The sequence below is a fragment of the Cololabis saira genome, chromosome 22 (assembly GCF_033807715.1).
Source record: "Cololabis saira isolate AMF1-May2022 chromosome 22, fColSai1.1, whole genome shotgun sequence".
NCBI lineage: Eukaryota > Metazoa > Chordata > Actinopteri > Beloniformes > Belonidae > Cololabis > Cololabis saira.
In genome coordinates, this window is record NC_084608.1 from 6380276 (window position 1) to 6397867 (window position 17592).

At 41.1% G+C, this 17592-nt stretch overlaps 1 protein-coding gene across 1 annotated transcript; it reads left to right on the plus strand.

Annotated features, from left to right (window-relative positions):
* Positions 1–435: 435 nt before the first annotated feature.
* Positions 436–16254, plus strand: map3k8 (mitogen-activated protein kinase kinase kinase 8). Its single transcript, XM_061713164.1, has 8 exons — positions 436–515; positions 3507–3878; positions 3985–4155; positions 5343–5604; positions 7247–7353; positions 9325–9477; positions 12738–12984; positions 14329–16254. Exons 2-8 carry the CDS (start codon positions 3531–3533, stop codon positions 14451–14453), a joined length of 1413 nt encoding a protein of 470 aa, XP_061569148.1. The 5' UTR covers positions 436–515; positions 3507–3530; the 3' UTR covers positions 14454–16254.
* Positions 16255–17592: the final 1338 nt, after the last annotated feature.

A 17592-nucleotide genomic window follows, 5' to 3' on the forward strand; every position in this document is an offset into this window, starting at 1 on the left:
AATGGATGAAGAATATTGCACATTATGAGGTAGCTTATTGGTTCAGAAGAAGGTATATATATATATATATATATATATATATAAATGTATGAATGCATAAATAAATGTGTTTTTCTCATGAAATAAATTATTATAGCATTCACATAGTTTACTCATTTGTTTTATTCTATGATTAAAAAAAATACTGTGATGTTATTATATCACACTCTGTATTAGTGGAAGAAAGAAAGCAAACGAGAAAAACATTTTCAAAAAAGGAAAAAAAGAGAAAACAAATCCAGCTGACTTTTCTTCTTACAAAACAAAAGAGAAGGGAAAACAAAAGCTGCGTAGAGCAAAGGGGGCTGGCAGCTGATATGAAAGCGCAGCAACACCCACGCGCTTACGACGTAGTTTCCTCTGTTTAGTTTCCTCTGTTTACTTCCTCCAGCATCAGCAGCATAACCTACAGTAATAACCAGCAGACGCTCGGAGACATGGAGCCGCGCGGAGACCGACGCTCCGCTTAACCTGCGGTAAGTAACTGCTGCACGTTTCTCCTTGCTTTAGTTTTTCTTATTAACTCTTCTATAACTGTAATTACATTCAGGCCGCATGGATTTATGTTGATTTTACGGCTGTAGAATTGTCAAATCTGCAAAGAATGAGTGCTCCTGCCCATGTTTTCCCCAAGATAACTTCAACTGTCTTTCAATATCTGGCAGTTATTCAATAACTGTTTAAAGACACACATGCGTTATGTCTTTTTAAATAGCTTTTACATATTGAATAGAATGCATACTTCAGTTATGAGTCATTTAACGTATAATCAGATATTTATTTTTTGCAAGTAGTTGTAGGTCTATGTAAGGCAAGGAAAGGCAAGTTTATTTGTACAGCACAATTCAACACAAGGTAATTCAAAGTGCTTTACATCAACATTAAAAGCGGCAAGACACAATTAAACAGTAAATAACAAATAAAATGAAATAAAATTGTATATTAAAATTAAAATTGTATATATTGTATATATGTTCATAAGAGCTGTCATTTGTCTATTACCTATTTACCTATTTTCTGTAGAGTGAGCGATAACAACCGAATCAAATTCCATGTCTTGTCTGACCTGACCTTGCCAAATAAACGTGATTCTGATTCTAAAATAATAAAAAGCACAAGTTGTTAAAAAGTAAGGGCAGTAGAGTACAGCAGGTACATCTCATTCTTACAATGGCAAGAATTACGTTTCTATACAGTCAAAACGTACAAAGACCAGGTCAAATACAGTATTACAAAAGTAATCTGTAACAATTCGTAGGTGAATTAAACCAATTTGACAATTCTATGCCATAATGCCTCATTCCAGGTCTTAGGTTATACCATGTATATACTATACTGTATAGTTGATTGTAATTCAGGGCTGCCCTGTATGGAGGATTTTTTGTGCCAAAATTAAATAAATAAATACATCATTAATTAATTAAATTGGGAATGAAATATATCATTAATTAATTAAATGCGTCATTAATTAATTAAAATTAGAATGAAATATGTCATTAATTAATTAAAATACAATTCATTTTAAGTAAAAATATATATTTATTGTTTCAGCATTTAATTAATTAATGACACATTTAATTAATGATTTCGTGTTGCGTGTGAATCATGAAATGTAAAACTGCATTTAATTAATTAATGACACATTTAATTAATGATTTCGTGTTGCTGAATCATGAAATGTAAATGTAAAACTGTCAGTTTCACTCGTCAAACTCAGTGGGCGGATTCCAAACACCTGATTGGTTCCCCTGCACATCAAGTCAAGGCAAATGGAATCCACATAATGGATTGTTGCAGGGCTTCGGGACACATTCCGATAAACTAGGGCCGCGTTCAGACTGCTGGCAAATCTGATTCATATCTGATTCCTTCTCATATCCGATTTTCAGGGCTGACTGTCCACACTGTTTTTAGCAAGTGTCCATATCGGATCTGTCTCTGTTCAGACTGGGCCACATCATTGACTGATCTGACGGGTTGCCGTAGCAACGACGTCGGAGCGGAGGCGTCACCCAGCGCGTGTATTGTGTGAAGTCATGTATTTCTTTTATATATATATAAAAATCCCAAAATATCTGTACCGTTTCTGATTGGGTCGGCACTGCGCATCATGTTTAGACATAAAAATGAACGCATACCGAAAAGTGTTCAGAACAAAACCACCAGCAAACTAACAAACCAACCAACAAAGCTCAGAGTTAACAAAACCAACCAGAAATATTACAACTATAATAATATATAATGACTATAATATATATATATATATATATATATATATATATATATATATATATATATATATATATATATATATATATATATATATATATATATAATAACTATAATACAACTCTATTAAAATAGAAAATAGAAAACATGTTATTATTGCAGGTTTAACATAGGTTTATTAGGGAGAACCCCTATGACAGAATCATCACTGTCTAATGTTCTGTCTAATGACAGAATTATCACTGTTTCAGCAGGTCTCTTAGGTTTATAATTCAGATTAATTTTCGTTTACATATAACATTGTTTGTAGTCATTTTAGTGCAATTTAAAGCTTATTTCTACAAATAAAATCAGCACTGTAGGCAGCGATCTTGGACCAGCGGCCACTCTGATTGGTCCAGCACGCTCACGTGACAATATCAAAGCACTTTGTGTCAACTCCGCCTCTGGAAATAGTTCCACTTTTAAAACGTCGTTTGTGAAGCCAGTTTCCCGAGATCGGACATCGACGACTAGATAAATGCTTGGCATCAATAGCTGTATATGTTGAAGTGAATGGCATGAGATAAAAAGTCGTGCGCACGAGATAACAATAATAATTTCCATGTCAGCTCCAGGGCTCCGTACAGACCAAAGCAGTGGATTCCACTAGATTTGCGTTAGCTCCGCCCACTGAGTTTGACGAGTGAAACTGACAGTTTTACATTTACATTTCATGATTCAGCAACACGAAATCATTAATTAAATGTGTCATTAATTAATTAAATGCAGTTTTACATTTCATGATTCACACGCAACACGAAATCATTAATTAAATCTGTCATTAATTAATTAAATGCTGAAACAATAAATATATATTTTTACTTAAAATGAATTGTATTTTAATTAATTAATGACATATTTCATTCTAATTTTAATTAATTAATGACACATTTAATTAATTAATGATATATTTCATTCCCAATTTAATTAATTAATGATGTATTTATTTATTTAATTTTGGCACAAAAAATCCTCCATAGCCCTGGGGGTTTCCCAGCCTTATTCCGAAATGCTGCCCCTTTTTGCCTGGGAAACATTTCTTTTCAGCTCCTCCCAGTTTTCTGTTCAGGCAGCTTTATTAAAGCATTGCTGCCTCAGTGTAATGTCTCTAAACTTTTCTTTTTTTTAAATGCCAATAACTGCCTGCTCACTGATCAGGAGAAAAAATGTGACCTCATGGTATTTTGATTTTCAAGATTGCACAAGACAAGCCAAGCAAGATGGATTACAAATATGACACCGGACTGGAACTTTTACTGGCTCATATGAATGTAGAGGATATTATCAACGCAGCAGAGACTCTCTATCGGCTGGAGGAAGAGGAGGAAGAGGAGGAGCGGGGCTCATCCTTTGATGAAGAAGGACTCTCCCAGGAAGAGATGGATGAGAACGAAGAGGCAGGGGAGATGGGGGCTTTGGAGGAGCATGAGAAGGACTGCAGTGACGGGGTCAGGGGCGTCCAGTACGGGACGGTGCCAGACCTCCTCTCCTTTGTCAATCTCCTGTCCAACATGCAGGCGACGCCCGTGCAGCCGCAGCCCCAGGAGATGGGAGTTCTCCTCAACAAGGTGGGCATCTCTTTTCCTTTGGCTGTCACCAAGGCTGTCTTGCATCAGCCTTGACGTAACTGCGGTGTGTTTTTCTTTCACTTAAATGTTAACATCCTCTTTGCAGAAGGGCATGGCTGTGAAAAAGGGCAGATACCAGATCAACATGGATGTACTCTTGTTCCCTTGGAAATTGACCTACAAGGATCGTGGCTGTGGCCTCGTGCCCAAGGGCTCGTTTGGGAAAGTCCACTTGGCTCAGGACATCGCCACCAGGAAGAGAATGGCCTGCAAACTGGTGAGTCGTGGAGACTGGAATGCAACTCGTGTTTGACTTCTCGAAACTCTTGCTCTGGGTGCCAAAACTTCTCCTCTCTGCCAACTGCAGCTCCAGTTCCTTGTGCCGGTACTTTTCTGTTTATGCAAATACTGCTCACGTGCACGAGACATTTGCTCCGCCTTCGCTTTCACTTGAAGGTGGTTTGTGCCGTTGAAAGTAAATCCTTTTGTGGCATTCTTCACGAGTGCACACTCCACTAGCAATACACAGGAAAACACTTCCTGGAGTGTTTACAGAGTGAGCTCACAGCGGGCCTGAGCGAGCAAGCAACGCCTGAACTACCGCTGTTCAAGCAGATAACTGAAGTATTGATCACGCATCGCACTTTTTCTATTTATAGCACCTTTATCATTATGTAAAAGACGAAAAAAACCTCTGTGTTCTTTTTTCCATAATTAAGATTTAATTATAGAAATGTCATTAAAGACTGATGCATTTGGCCAAAATCCTTCCCGTTTAATATTTAATCAGCTGTTGCAGCTTTAGATTAGATTTAACTTTATTGTCATTGCACATTTCAAAAGTACAGGGAAATGCAGTAAGCATCCAACCAGAAGTGCTTATGCAGTGAAATAAACACAATGTACAGCATATACACATATATACACATATACATATATATAAATATGTATGTACACAGTGCAGATTAATAAATAACTATTGCTACAAGGTGCAATATATCGTAACCATCTTCTCAACTCTTTCCAAGCAACCGAAATGGTCATCTTTCAATTACACAGCAAAAACTAATTTCTAAGGAAGTGAAAAAGTGCTATTTTTGAGAGAAAATGTTGCTGGTTTTAAGAATTCTGGTCAAAAAAATGTTTCCTAGTTAGTAGTTAGTAAATAGTTAGTAAATATTTATTTCGGTCAATCACAAACAAAAATCAACAAACAAGATAACACAGGTTTTTCCCTGGTCAACATTGTGATTATTTGACCGAAAAGGTCTGGGCTTGAAGCATAAAGCTTATCTTGCCCACCTTTTAACAGAATAGAATATACAAAAAAAACAAACGCTGCTGGCCAAGATATTTTTGTCGAATATGAGAGCGTTTAGGGCTTTTTTTTCAGAGCGGCTGTTTTAAGCAGCGTGAACAGCACCTGTGGTGATGCGTTTACTGACACCTCCGTCCTCCTCACAGATCCCATTAGAGAACTTCAAAGCCGCCGACGTGGAGTTCCAGGCCCGCTTCCGACACGATAACATCGCCGAGCTCTACGGGGCCGTGCTCTGGGAACAAAGTGTCTACCTTTTCATGGAACCGGGCGAGGGAGGCTCGGTCCTGGAGAAACTGGACAGCTGTGGACCCATGAGGGAGTTTGAGATCATCTGGGTGGCCAAGCAAGTCCTGCGAGGCCTGGAATACCTGCACTCCCACAACGTCATCCACCACGACATTAAACGTGAGGGACAGATCTTACTTTTCTTCTTCTTCTTCTTCTTCTTCCTTTTTTCATTTGAGGAAATGACATAACAGTACCTTTTATAGACGTCAAAGTTAAAGCCACAGGAGGAGACAGTTCTTGTAAGCCACTTTTGTACAAGGACAAAAAAACTCTCAAAGCAACCGCAAACTGCTGAAATTGGACACTAACAGTATTCTACGGGTGCTTTTTGATGCTTTTGAAGGCGTCCCCACCCAGTGTTGTGCAAGTTCCCACTTCTCATGAACTAGTTCAAATTTCAGTTCACATAGTTTAAACAGTTCACGTTCATAGTTCACCATTTTCACTTTGAACTAGTTCAAATTCAGTTAATTTCAGTATTTTAGGTGAGAAGTACGAATGAAACGCCACCCTATCCTAAAACTGTTCACTGTACAATCATGTTTGTCCTAGTGGCTTTTCAACTTTACTCAGAGGCTGTAAATCTCCAACAATGTAGTCCATTATCAGTGTTTCTACCTGTTGCAGGTAAATCCTCCCCCTGAAGGAGCAGCAGTGACTGGGGTTGTTTGGGGCTGTTGGGTCTTCTTGCTCTTTCCTGATCACTTTGTTTGATTGTCAAGGACTTGCAGATATTTCCTCACACTGGACGGATGCTTTAACTCCACATGAAGGTTCAAATGTGAAGTTGACGAGGCAGACGCTCAGACTTGTTTTCTCAGGTGGACATAATTTGCACAGAAAGGTTAGATTTTTACCGTCGGACTCTTTGGGAGTCGATGTGTAAAATTCCCTCAGATAATGATAAGGATCATCATCTGCGTCTGCAACGTCTGTCTCTTCTCTGGTCATGTAAAGATGCACCGGGCTCGGGCCACTGTTGCCATGGAGCTGGTGCCCGTTGTTATATTAGTGTGCACTGCATTGTGGGTAATGTAGTGTGAAGTCGTCGTCTCGTTGAGTATTTTAAATGTGCCGCCCGCTGGTGAAATATATTCCGTAATAATTGGACCTAAACAGCAAAGCTGAAACTCACATAATCTGAACAGTTCAAATTCCAGTTCGTGATCTGCAGAATGAACAAGTTCACGTTCAAGTTCTTTATGCAAATATGTTGCATTCAGTTCAACGTTCTCACAGAAATTAACGTGTTAAATGAACGCATTAATTTGAACTTGTTCATGCACAACCCTGTCCCCACCACACGGACCAGGCTCTGCTAATGACTGACATGGCATGAGTTAAAGAAGCTCAGACTCTCGGCGTTGGCCGGAGCGCAGCGTCGCTGCAGTTACAGCATTCAGCTTCATGGCCTCAAGGCTGTCAGTCTGGAAATTCCAGCTCGTTTCTCATGAACTTGTGTTATCCAGAGAGGCAACTCGCATGTGCCTTCGAAACGTTTCTGTGGTTTGTGGTACAAAAAACGAAACCTAAATAAATCTCTCTTAGTGAGTTTTTAATTTTGAGGATTAGCTTTTTCTAAGAAGGAGTTCCCCTTTAGGTTTTCACTCAGAACCCTTTACTACATTTCCAGCTGACGTGCATAAAACTAGATACTAATTAACTCAACTGCCAACATGTGCAGGGAAGCGTGAGCAATGCAAATACTGTGCAGTTTCTGTTTTACCTCTCGGTAATGGCCTGTGCTCTTTCTTTACAGCCAGTAATATTGTCCTGATGTCGGACAAGGCGGTGCTGGTGGACTTCGGACTGGCCGTGCAGATGACCGAGGACACGTACACTCCCCGAGACCTCAGAGGGACAGAGGTAAGAGGAAGAGAAGCCTAAATACCTGCCGCTCTGTTTACGGATGTGTAAGCGGCCCATGAATGCAGGCTTTCTGTAACCGAAAGCTTCCTCTTCGGCGTGTTTACTATAAAAGGCAGCAAGTCTTCCTCATTCTGACTCAGGCCAGACTTCCCCAGAGTTCTGAACAAATCAGTTTACAAACTTATCCGCATATCTGTCTGGTTTTTTAAAGGTTGACAGGTGCTGTCAGTGACTGGCAACCGTCTGTGCAGATTAATCAGCTCCTAGCAACAGTTTGTCTCTCTGCAGAATTCATTGTTTTTATCAGCACTTGGGAATTTCTAGGATTTCTCATCCTCTGGTTCTCCCACCATGCATTGCCCTTGCTTTCCCATGTTTTGACCTGCCCTCTGAGTCACATGTGGCTTTTTTGTGCGTGCTGCCCGTGCCTCTCCTCACCGGGCTGGTGGAAAGTCCCAGGCCAGACACCCCGGCAGTAATGAGAAAGAGAGGCAGAGCCTACAATTTTGTTGGGCTAGTCAAATGTACATTAACTGGGAGCAGCAAACTGGAATTTCCAGCAGAGACAAATAAAGATGAACTCGGCTTGTTTGTTTGGTCTAACACACACACACTGGAATCGCTTATCTTGACACACACGGGTCTAAAAGGTTAGCTTGCTTGTTGCAGAAAGCCCCTTTTACTGCAAGGCCATGCTTCCTGTTTGTTGTCTCTGCACCGAGGATGGAAAGGCTGCTGGTAAAAGAGGAAATGCTTTTACTCCTCATTCTGCCATCAGAATCTGCAGCTCAAAAATACACAGTTGAATCAGTTTTACATCTTTGTTTTTTCTTGTTCTTTTTTTTTCTTTGAAATTTTCTGTTTATTTGAAAAAGCAATTGTTTCCATATAGCTTACAGCATTACATTCACTCCTTGGACCATTGCAATGTCTTTTCTCCAAAGTTCAACCACCTGTTTCCAATGAAATTGGGAAAGGTGGATCCAAAAAATAAATAAAACGAAAAAAACAAAAGTCCAAGTGTCTTTGAACATGATGCTTTTCCACGATTTTAAACATTTAACATTTAAACATGAACAACAGAACTGGGGGAGCTCTTTTCTCGTTATCGTCACAGCTTCGCAAGATGAAAAAGAAATAAAGTACAGTATTAGAGTGGTATCAGGTGTAGAGAGCAGGGACCTCATTTATAAAAGAGTGTGTAGGATTCATACTAAAAGTGCACGTAAACCCAAAAGCCGAAAATGGCAGGCGCAAAAAAAAAAATCCGGATTTATAAAACCGTGTGCACGCACACTTGCACGCAATGTTCTCTTTATAAATCACAGTCCAGCTTGAAGGTTGCGCAGGTGAATTCACCTCATATCCCGCCCTCTACACGCCCACTTCATACCATAAATGGGAAATGCAAAGTAGTATTTGCATATGGATGAGCCTACTGAGCATGCGCAGCGGCTTCCTGCAGCCTGTTTGGCGTCAGAATGAATGAACGTGTCGTGCCACTGAATTTCACGGAGACTGAGAACGAGATGTTGTTGATGAGGTGGAGGACAGGAAAACCACATTATTTGGTGGTCACAGTAAAAGTAGAAAAAGTATATAAATAGTATAAAATAAAGCGAGTGAGTGCCCCGGCGCAATTTACACTGGGGACAGGGGGGACATGTCCCCCCACTTTTCAAAATCATGTTTTTGTCTCCCCCACTTTTTACAGTTTAAAAACTAACGGTAGGCAGACACTGTACGAAGGCGATGCGAGAACGGCCCGGTAGCCCCAGCCCCTTTTTAAATCGCAACCTTTGCGTAGAAGGTGGCTTGCGCATCTTTCAAGCTCTGTTTTGTGCGCAAGCGAGCTTTATAAATGATGTCCCAGGTCATCACGAAAAACACAGATTCAATTGAAGTCAGATCTTACAGGCTTCATGTACTCAGTCCATTTAGCCAACTCTTGTTCTTTTTATTCCACAGATGTACATGAGTCCAGAGCTGGTTCTGTGCCGAGGACACAGCACTAAGACGGACATCTACAGCCTGGGCACCACCATCATCCACATGCAGACGGCCAGCCCCCCCTGGGTCAGGCGGTACCCACGCACCTCCTACCCCTCCTACCTCTACATTGTAAGTAACAGCCTTTTTTTTTTGCCATATTTTTTGCACGAACGGCTGCTGAGTCAGCAGAGTTGGTTCATTTGTTCACAGGTTTGGATTAGGCCTGTGTTGAAAAGATCGATTCTCCGATTCTAAATCGATTCTCATATTAATTCCTAAAAATCGATTCATATGTCTAAAGATCGATTTAAAAAAAAAAATGCTTTTGTTTTTTCCATCTTTACATTACAACTTTTGGTATTTTTTTGTTTATGCCCAAAAAAGGAATATTTTGTTGGACACGAGAATAACTGGTGCCATGTTTTTGCCTTTAAATGTATGAAAACATTAAAGTTTTCAGTTATAATTGCATAAATTATCTATATTTCTTTTCTTTATATAGTGTCTTGGCGTTACATTTTCATAAAATGCTAAAAACCAAATTCTCATAAATGGGAAAAAATAAAACTGATTTCATCCGTCTCTGTTTCCTCCCTCGATCTGTTTGGTAATTCTGACCCACACGATGTTTCTGAAAGCAGTTCTATCAGCATTCTGGGAGCTGATTGGTCCTTACAGCATCATTATCTGCAATACTTGCTGTTGAATCTCAATATATTACTATTATTAATGTTGCATAACTACATAGTCATATAATTCATGCAACAGCTGAAAAAACAGTTTTAATAACACTAACCCAAATCAATATCGGATCGAATCGAAGTGGATCGAATCATAGCGTGATAATCGATTCTGAATCTTAAGAATCGAATTGATTCTTGACATTTGAATCGATCCCCAGCCCTAGTTTGGATCGTGGATTTCCATCGAGTTTTATACAAAATTAGGGCAAATCTGTTGCAGTGCTATCAGACTTCCATTTCGGTGGACTGAAACGTCTTGGATATGATCCTTCATGGACCTTGGAGGACGTACTTACTCTTTAGTGGTCCGAGTGAACTGAGTTTGTTGTTTGTTGTTTGTTGTCTACCGTAAAGAACGGTGCATCCACTTAATTTCTTTGGAAACGTTGATATTTCCAAGCCGTGGGGTTATGATCTGCCTTTCAAATTATTGGCATTCTCGTCAACATCGGTCGTTCCTTGTGTTCGCTGCAACTTTGCATGTTAGCAATCAGCAGCAGATGCAATGATTTACATGACCGGTGTCACCTAAAAGGAATGCACGCCCGGCTAACCCTGGAAAGTGACATGTTTTTCTTTCATTCAGGCCCTCCGCAGTCTAGATTGTCAGGAGATAAAATGACTAAGCTGTGTGTGACTTATTGCACAAAACCCAGTTGATGCTTTAGTTTCTTTTTAAAATGTTCCATTACATGGCTCTTTTCTTTAAAATGGGCCGTTTCTGGTTTTGAGTTGATTGTCAACTTCTTCTTTTTTTACATTCAGACAGTTACTCACTTCCACACGAAACTGTTGCCAGGGGAAGTAATTCATTGTTAAGCCACCTCCTGGGGCTGATTCTTCTTTTTTTTTTTACTTAATGTGCACTTCAAGCCTGTTTGTGTTGCTCACAGCTGTTGGAGGAGTTTTCCATGACATTCTCCTTTTAAAACATCAAAACAGCAAATACTGTATACATAAAACAAAAATGGGACAGGGAAACCAACAGCTGCCTGGTAGAAGATACCTGGGGAAAACCCAGTGAGTTTCAGTGGAGGATCACAAGCTCAAATACATGGAGATCATTGGGCTGGAAGTGTCTCATTAGATATTTTATCACAGCAGCTCAACATTGGTCACTATTCTAGTTCCTCCAGTTGCTGGAGGACGTGTCATTCCCAGGAAGGCCTGTCCAAAAATAAATACTTTGTGGCGTAACATTCACCCAGAACTAGTGATTATATTTGGGGAGGACGTTGCATTTAAAGGAGCTTGAGGCAAGATTTATGAGAAAAATTAGTATAAGCTTTAAGTATTCTAGTAATAATGTCAGATGAAGCGTTCCAAACCAAAACGAATGAGCCCTCTAGTGTATCTCTCCGTTGCCTTGAACAGGCTGTGTGCTGCAAAATGTGCTGCAATTCTGGGCCCGAATTTCCCGCGCTGGGCTGCGGATGTGACGTCACATGACGCTGCATGTGCGTTCTCCCCGTTCTCCCGTGCCGGCTTCACTGTTGGCTGCAGTACCCCCGACGGCCGTCGTGGTGAAGGGTGGCGCTAGAGAGTCTCATTTCTTAAAAAGAGCCTCATGCTCCTTTAATTGGGACAAACTCTTCCTTGGGCTTGTACGTTCAACCACTGCAAGTTCTGAAACTAAACACTTATTTGGAATACTGAGCTTAGCTGCAAGAAAAGCAATAACAAAGAAATGGCTTAAGCCAAACATCCCATCTATAGATGAATGGTATAATATAATTTATGATGTATTTGTGATGGAAAGAGTTACTTTCTCAATGAGGATGCAGCAATCTGAATTGAAAGACATCTGGGAGCAATGGAAAATGTATATTTCCCTGAAACGGCCTGCTTTTGTTTAATTTTCTTTTCTTTTACCTCTTCTAAACAAGATTTTTTTAGTATCTATTTTCTTGTATTACTACAATAGAAAACACCCCATGTTCATGTGTTCTGTTATATGGACATTCTCCTTTTAACGAAGATAAATACACGTCCATGTAACTTGTTTTCCTCTCTGAGGCCCCGTTTACACGTAGCAAAAACGGTGGTGTTTTCATGCGTTTTGGCAGTTGGTTTACACGAAAACGAAGCTCAAAGTCACCAAAAATGATAATTTCTGAAAAAGAGAAAAAAAGAGATTTGCAAAACCTCCGTCTTCACGTTTGCTTGTAAACAGAGAGAAACGGACATTTAGGCTTCAGAACGTCACATTATGAGACAGAAACGTCACCAGCGTCATGTGTGCGACTTGTGTTTACAATTCGTTTGGCCACCGTCAATATTTTCTTGTATTTTACCTGTTTTATATTCTAACGTCACACTTAAAAGTAACTCCACTTCTCTGTCACTCCAAACAAAAGACTCTCGTTCATCTTGGAAGTAACTGGAAGTTACTCGTGTCATTTGTTGATGTTTTTTTCCAGGATTCTGATTGGCTAGCATGACTTTATCTTCTCGTTACACTGCCCCCTGTAGGTTTGGCTGCTCATAGCACCTTAACAGCTATTTATGCGGGTTTGTGTAAATGATGGTATTTTTCAAAACCTAGAGGGGGAAATATCCGTTTTTGTAAATACCCGGCTATGTGTAAACGTGGCCTAATCCTTTAGTTCTGTGAGCTGAGCTTTGTGTCTTCCGCCTCCCCCTCAGATCCACAAGCAGGCCCCCCCCGTGGAGGACATAGCGCAGGACTGCAGCGCGGCCATGCGCTCCTTCCTGGGCCGGGCGCTGGAGAGGAACCCGGCGCTGCGGAGCTCGGCGTCGGAGCTGCTGAAGGACGAGGCCATCAACCCCCCCCGGGAGGACCAGCCGCGCTGCTGGAGCCTGGACTCGGCCCTGGAGGAGGCCACGCAGACGCTGCTGCGCCAGCAGAGCCAGCACCACGACACCACGCAGGGTGAGGACCCGGCGCCGACGCCAGAACCCGTCCTTAGTTATCAGATGCAGGTTTTCCATGTTTTAACATGCTCCTCTTTTTTTTTAACACTGACTACGTTTACATGCAGTCAAAGTTCGGGTTAAGGTCAATATTCCGGTTACTGAAACATTTGGAATAATCTGTTTCCATGCGTGAGCAAACAGGGTTATCCCTGTATACATGGTAATTAATCATTTGGGATATCTGGATCAAACCAGCGACGCACGGAGAACGTAATGACACAATTCCCTTCATTTCCTCTTCTTCTTCCTGTATCCAAATTCAAAACAACAACAATAACAGCAGCACGGCGGATAATCGGACCCGCTGGTACTGTTTCTTGGTCCTGTAGTTCTCCTTTTATTGACTGCATGGAAACGTAGTCAATATCTTTATTGGTTTTTTTATTCACACACACAGGATATTATTATAAAGGACATTTCACAACAACTTTTGACTTAACCCCCCCCCCCCCTCATCCCAACCCACTGTCACGTCTGGTGTGGACCCAAATGCAGGAGAGCAGGAGGCAGGAGTTGCAAAAACCAAGGATTTATTCCAGAAAAGGCAAAAACAAAGCGCTGCTTGGCAGGATCAAAACAGGGATCAAAAAAGACTGGAGCAAAACAGGCAGGAGACATGGAGGATAACACAGTACGGACCGACAGGGAACAAGGGAATGACAAGACCAGCTATACACAGGGGATAACGAGACATGACGAGACACAGGTGCAGACAATCAGGGCAGATGGGAAACAGGCGGGGCAAAACAGAAACTCAAAGACTGGGGGGAATGTCAAACCCTGACACCCACATCCATTCTCTCTTTGCATCTCTCTTCTTAAAAGGTCCAAAATTAGTACAAAATATCATATGACAGTATTGTAAGTACAGTCCAGTGGTACCTCTAGCAAATTAAAGATATACATAAGCAAAACTTACACATAAACAAAAATTACACTTTTGCTATCGCCCTCCAAGAGCCTTCCTCTTCCGAGCTTCACCACTACTCTGATATTTAGGTTCCTGCCCTGCATTTTCCTCCCGTAGAAGCACCCCTATATCTCCTTTTTTAATGAATTGATTAAACCGTTTCCAGATTTCCTCGTACATCCCGAGTTTGTTTTTTAATGTATATGTTATTTTCTCCATTGACCTACATTGAGCCATAACCTTGATCCAAGCACCGATTGTAGCTGCAATAGTTTCCTTCCAATTAAGAGAAATAATCCTTTTTGTCTGCAATACAGCAAAACCAATAAATGTACGTTCTTGGAGTTTCAGATTGAGATCTAACATGCTCCTCTTGTCTCCTCTCTGCAGAGTCTTCTCTGTACTCCGAAGGCTCCGGCCACGTCCGGAGGAATGGCTCCCTGTACATCGACCTGGGGGCTCTGTCGGGCTACTCCAAGCTGGTGACGGGACCCCCCGCTTCAGAATACGGCTAACAACCAACACCAGTCAGAAAGTCACTGGCAATGATAGACTGCTATTTTAAAACTTGCCTTTAACATTTTGACATGACTCTGTTGTTGTAAACTAGAAGGATTGTTTATTAGGGGGCAGCCCGGTGGTTTGGTGGTTAGCACTGTTACCTCACAGCAAGAAGGTTCCTGGTTCGACTCTCGGGCCCGGCAGGGTTTGCATGTTCTCCCATGCTTGCGTGGGTTCCCTCCAGGCAGTGTTGTGCAAGTTCCTACTTCTCATGAACTAGTTCAAAGTTCAGTTCACATAGTTTAAAAATGAATAGTTCACATTCATAGTTCACCATTTTCATTTTGAACTAGTTCAAATTCAGTTCATTTCAATATTTTTAGGTGAGAAGTACGAATGAAACCCCCCCTATCCTAAAACTGTTCACTACAATAATGTTTTCTCAGCGCAGGTGGACATAATTGTCACAGAAAGGTTAGATTTTTACCGTCGGACTCTTTGGGAGACGATGTGTAAAATTCCCGCAGATAATGATAAGGATAATCATCTGCGTCTGCATCGTCTCTCTGCATTGTGGGTAATGTAGTGTAAAGTTGTCGTCTCGTCGAGTATTTTAAATGTGGGCGCCGCCCGCTGGTGAAATGAGAGGGATTATTCTGTAATAATTGGACCTAAACAGTGAAACTGAAACTCACATAATCTGAACAGTTAAAATTCCAGTTCCTGATCTGCAGAATGAACAAGTTCACGTTCAAGTTCTCTATTTGCAAATATGTTGCGTTCAGTTCAACGTTCTCACAGAAATGAACGTGTTCAATGAACGCATTAATTTGAACTCGTTCATGCACAACACTGCTTCCAGGTACGGCTTCCTCCCACAGTCCAAAACATGAATAGTGGGTTAATTGGTGATTCTAAATTGCCTGTAGGTGTGAATGTGAGTGTGTCTGGTTGTTTGTCTGTATATGTGTTACTGTGATGGACTGGTGTCCAGGGTGTAACCCCTGCCTCACCTGAAACTAGCTGGGATAAACTCCAGCAGACCCCCGTGACCCTGCAAAGGACGAAGCGGGTATAGAAAATGGATGGATTCTTTATTAGTCCTTTATTATTGCTAGTTGCCAAGTGTATGGTTCCCAGTCCAAAGTCAACGCTTTTTTTCCTTTTGATACCTGCAACCGGACTTCTGAGATCAAACATGGTCTTAAACACGGGATCAACTTTGAGAGGAAGTGAAACTCACCAGCAACACAGTAGTGATTTGTGAGGAAATCTTTTTTTTTTTTTTTTTATTAGGATTTAAAAGGGTACATCTCTTATATATTACTGATTATAGATCATTCCCTTGCTGGGACAGCACTGCAGGACAGTGGTGGAGCAGCACACCTTATATATGACCAGTTTATGCTTTATTCAAGGGTGGAACTACACATGGATGTTGTTTTCTTTCCTCGTGAAGTTGTTTGACAGAAATATTTGATGTCTTAACGTGGAAGCTGTTTAAGTATGTGTGCATTACACAGACATGTACTGCATGATTTCTGGTTCTTCGTGGACTTCCTTCTGTTAATTCCTGTGGAATACCAATATTGATGTAATGCTATGCAAATTAAACTTGTAAATAACGCACGTGTGATGTGTTTGGTGTCCACAATGTGAAGCAGTTAATGACGGGTTTACTTCTGTTTTCTGTGGTATTAAGTGCAGAAAACACCCACGGCAGAACAAATACTCCATGTTGTTTGTCTGTAATTTTCTAAATGATGAAGTTAATGAGAATATTTGTGTAGGATTTGACAACTTAAGTAATAAAAATGAAAATGAAAAGATATATTTGGTTGTTTTCCCATTGATGTTGTCAGCTGAAGGCTCTTCTTCAAACAAAGGTCACAGCCATCCGTCTCCATGAGCTCTACAAGCTTCGTCACACAAATTTAATGTGACATTTTCCAGCTGCTGGAAATTATCTGCATGATCAAGTGAGATTAAGAAATGTGGGTGTCTGGTAGAAGAGTGTGTTGATATTTTTGGGGATTGCTTTGACGAAAGACACCATCAGATAATAACATGTCAAATATGTAAAGCACAAAAATGCAGCTTCATCTACTGATAACCAATTTGATCAAAATGACTTTATCAAAGTACCCGCCCTCACGTTTCATCCTCTGGCACTCCACCCATGTTGAAGTAAAGAAAGCATGGTTATTTCTTTGAATACTTGTTTTAGCAAACCCCTGATCTAGTCATTTTCATAAAGCGTGTTGTGTTTTCCTCCTGTTGAGGGGAGTTTCCTCTCAACGGTCGCCTGGTGCTTGCTCAGGACGGGGGAACGCATCTGTTGGTTTCCTTCGCTCTGCAATCACCATTGTGATCTCTGTAAAAGCGCTCTGGGTGCCTTGAAGGGCGCTATATAAATCCAAGTCATCATCATCATCATCATTGTGGTTATTTTTATTGCCTTGATATTAATTAGACTAATTTGGAGTTTAATTCTATATTTGGGTGCTTTTAAAGTTGGGTTGAATTGAATTATCTGCCTTGATCAGCACAATGTTTAGAAAAGTGCTTTACAAATATAATTGATCATCATTTCTACGTTCACGATCCATCGTGGGCCGTATCGACGGCTGATCTTGATTCAGGAAATCCCGAGGGGGTGAGATACCTCAAGGGTTTCTGTGCTATCTGTATTCTGCGCCTACACTTCCTCTTTCCAAAAGCATCACATGAGAGCAGGGCGGAGAGCTGAGCGGGCGGAGAGCTGAGCTCAGCGCAGAAGAGAAATACTGGGGTCTGCTGGTGAGAGTGGATACAACTCCCTCTGGAGAACTGCTGGTGAACTCACCATCCATCCATCCATCCATCCATCCATCCATCCATCCATCCATCCATCCATCCATCCATCCATCCATCCATCCATCCATCCATCCATCCATCCATCATCCATCATCCATCAACCATCCATCCATCCATCCATACATCCATCATCCATCCATCCATCCATCCATCCATCCATCCATCCATCCATCCATCCATCCATCCATCCATCCATCCATCCATCATCCATCATCCATCAACCATCCATCCATCCATCCATACATCCATCATCCATCCATCCATCCATCCATCCATCCATCCATCCATACATCCATC

What these genes read in the sequence shown, in the direction of transcription:
- map3k8 (XM_061713164.1), top strand. Translation starts at nt 3,531, where the DNA reads ATGGATTACAAATATGACACCGGACTGGAACTTTTACTGGCTCATATG. An exon ending in GAGACCTCAGAGGGACAGAG is followed by an intron (nt 7,354 to 9,324) that starts GTAAGAGGAAGA and finishes TTTATTCCACAG; the next exon opens with ATGTACATGAGTCCAGAGCT. An exon ending in ACCCCTCCTACCTCTACATT is followed by an intron (nt 9,478 to 12,737) that starts GTAAGTAACAGC and finishes CCTCCCCCTCAG; the next exon opens with ATCCACAAGCAGGCCCCCCC.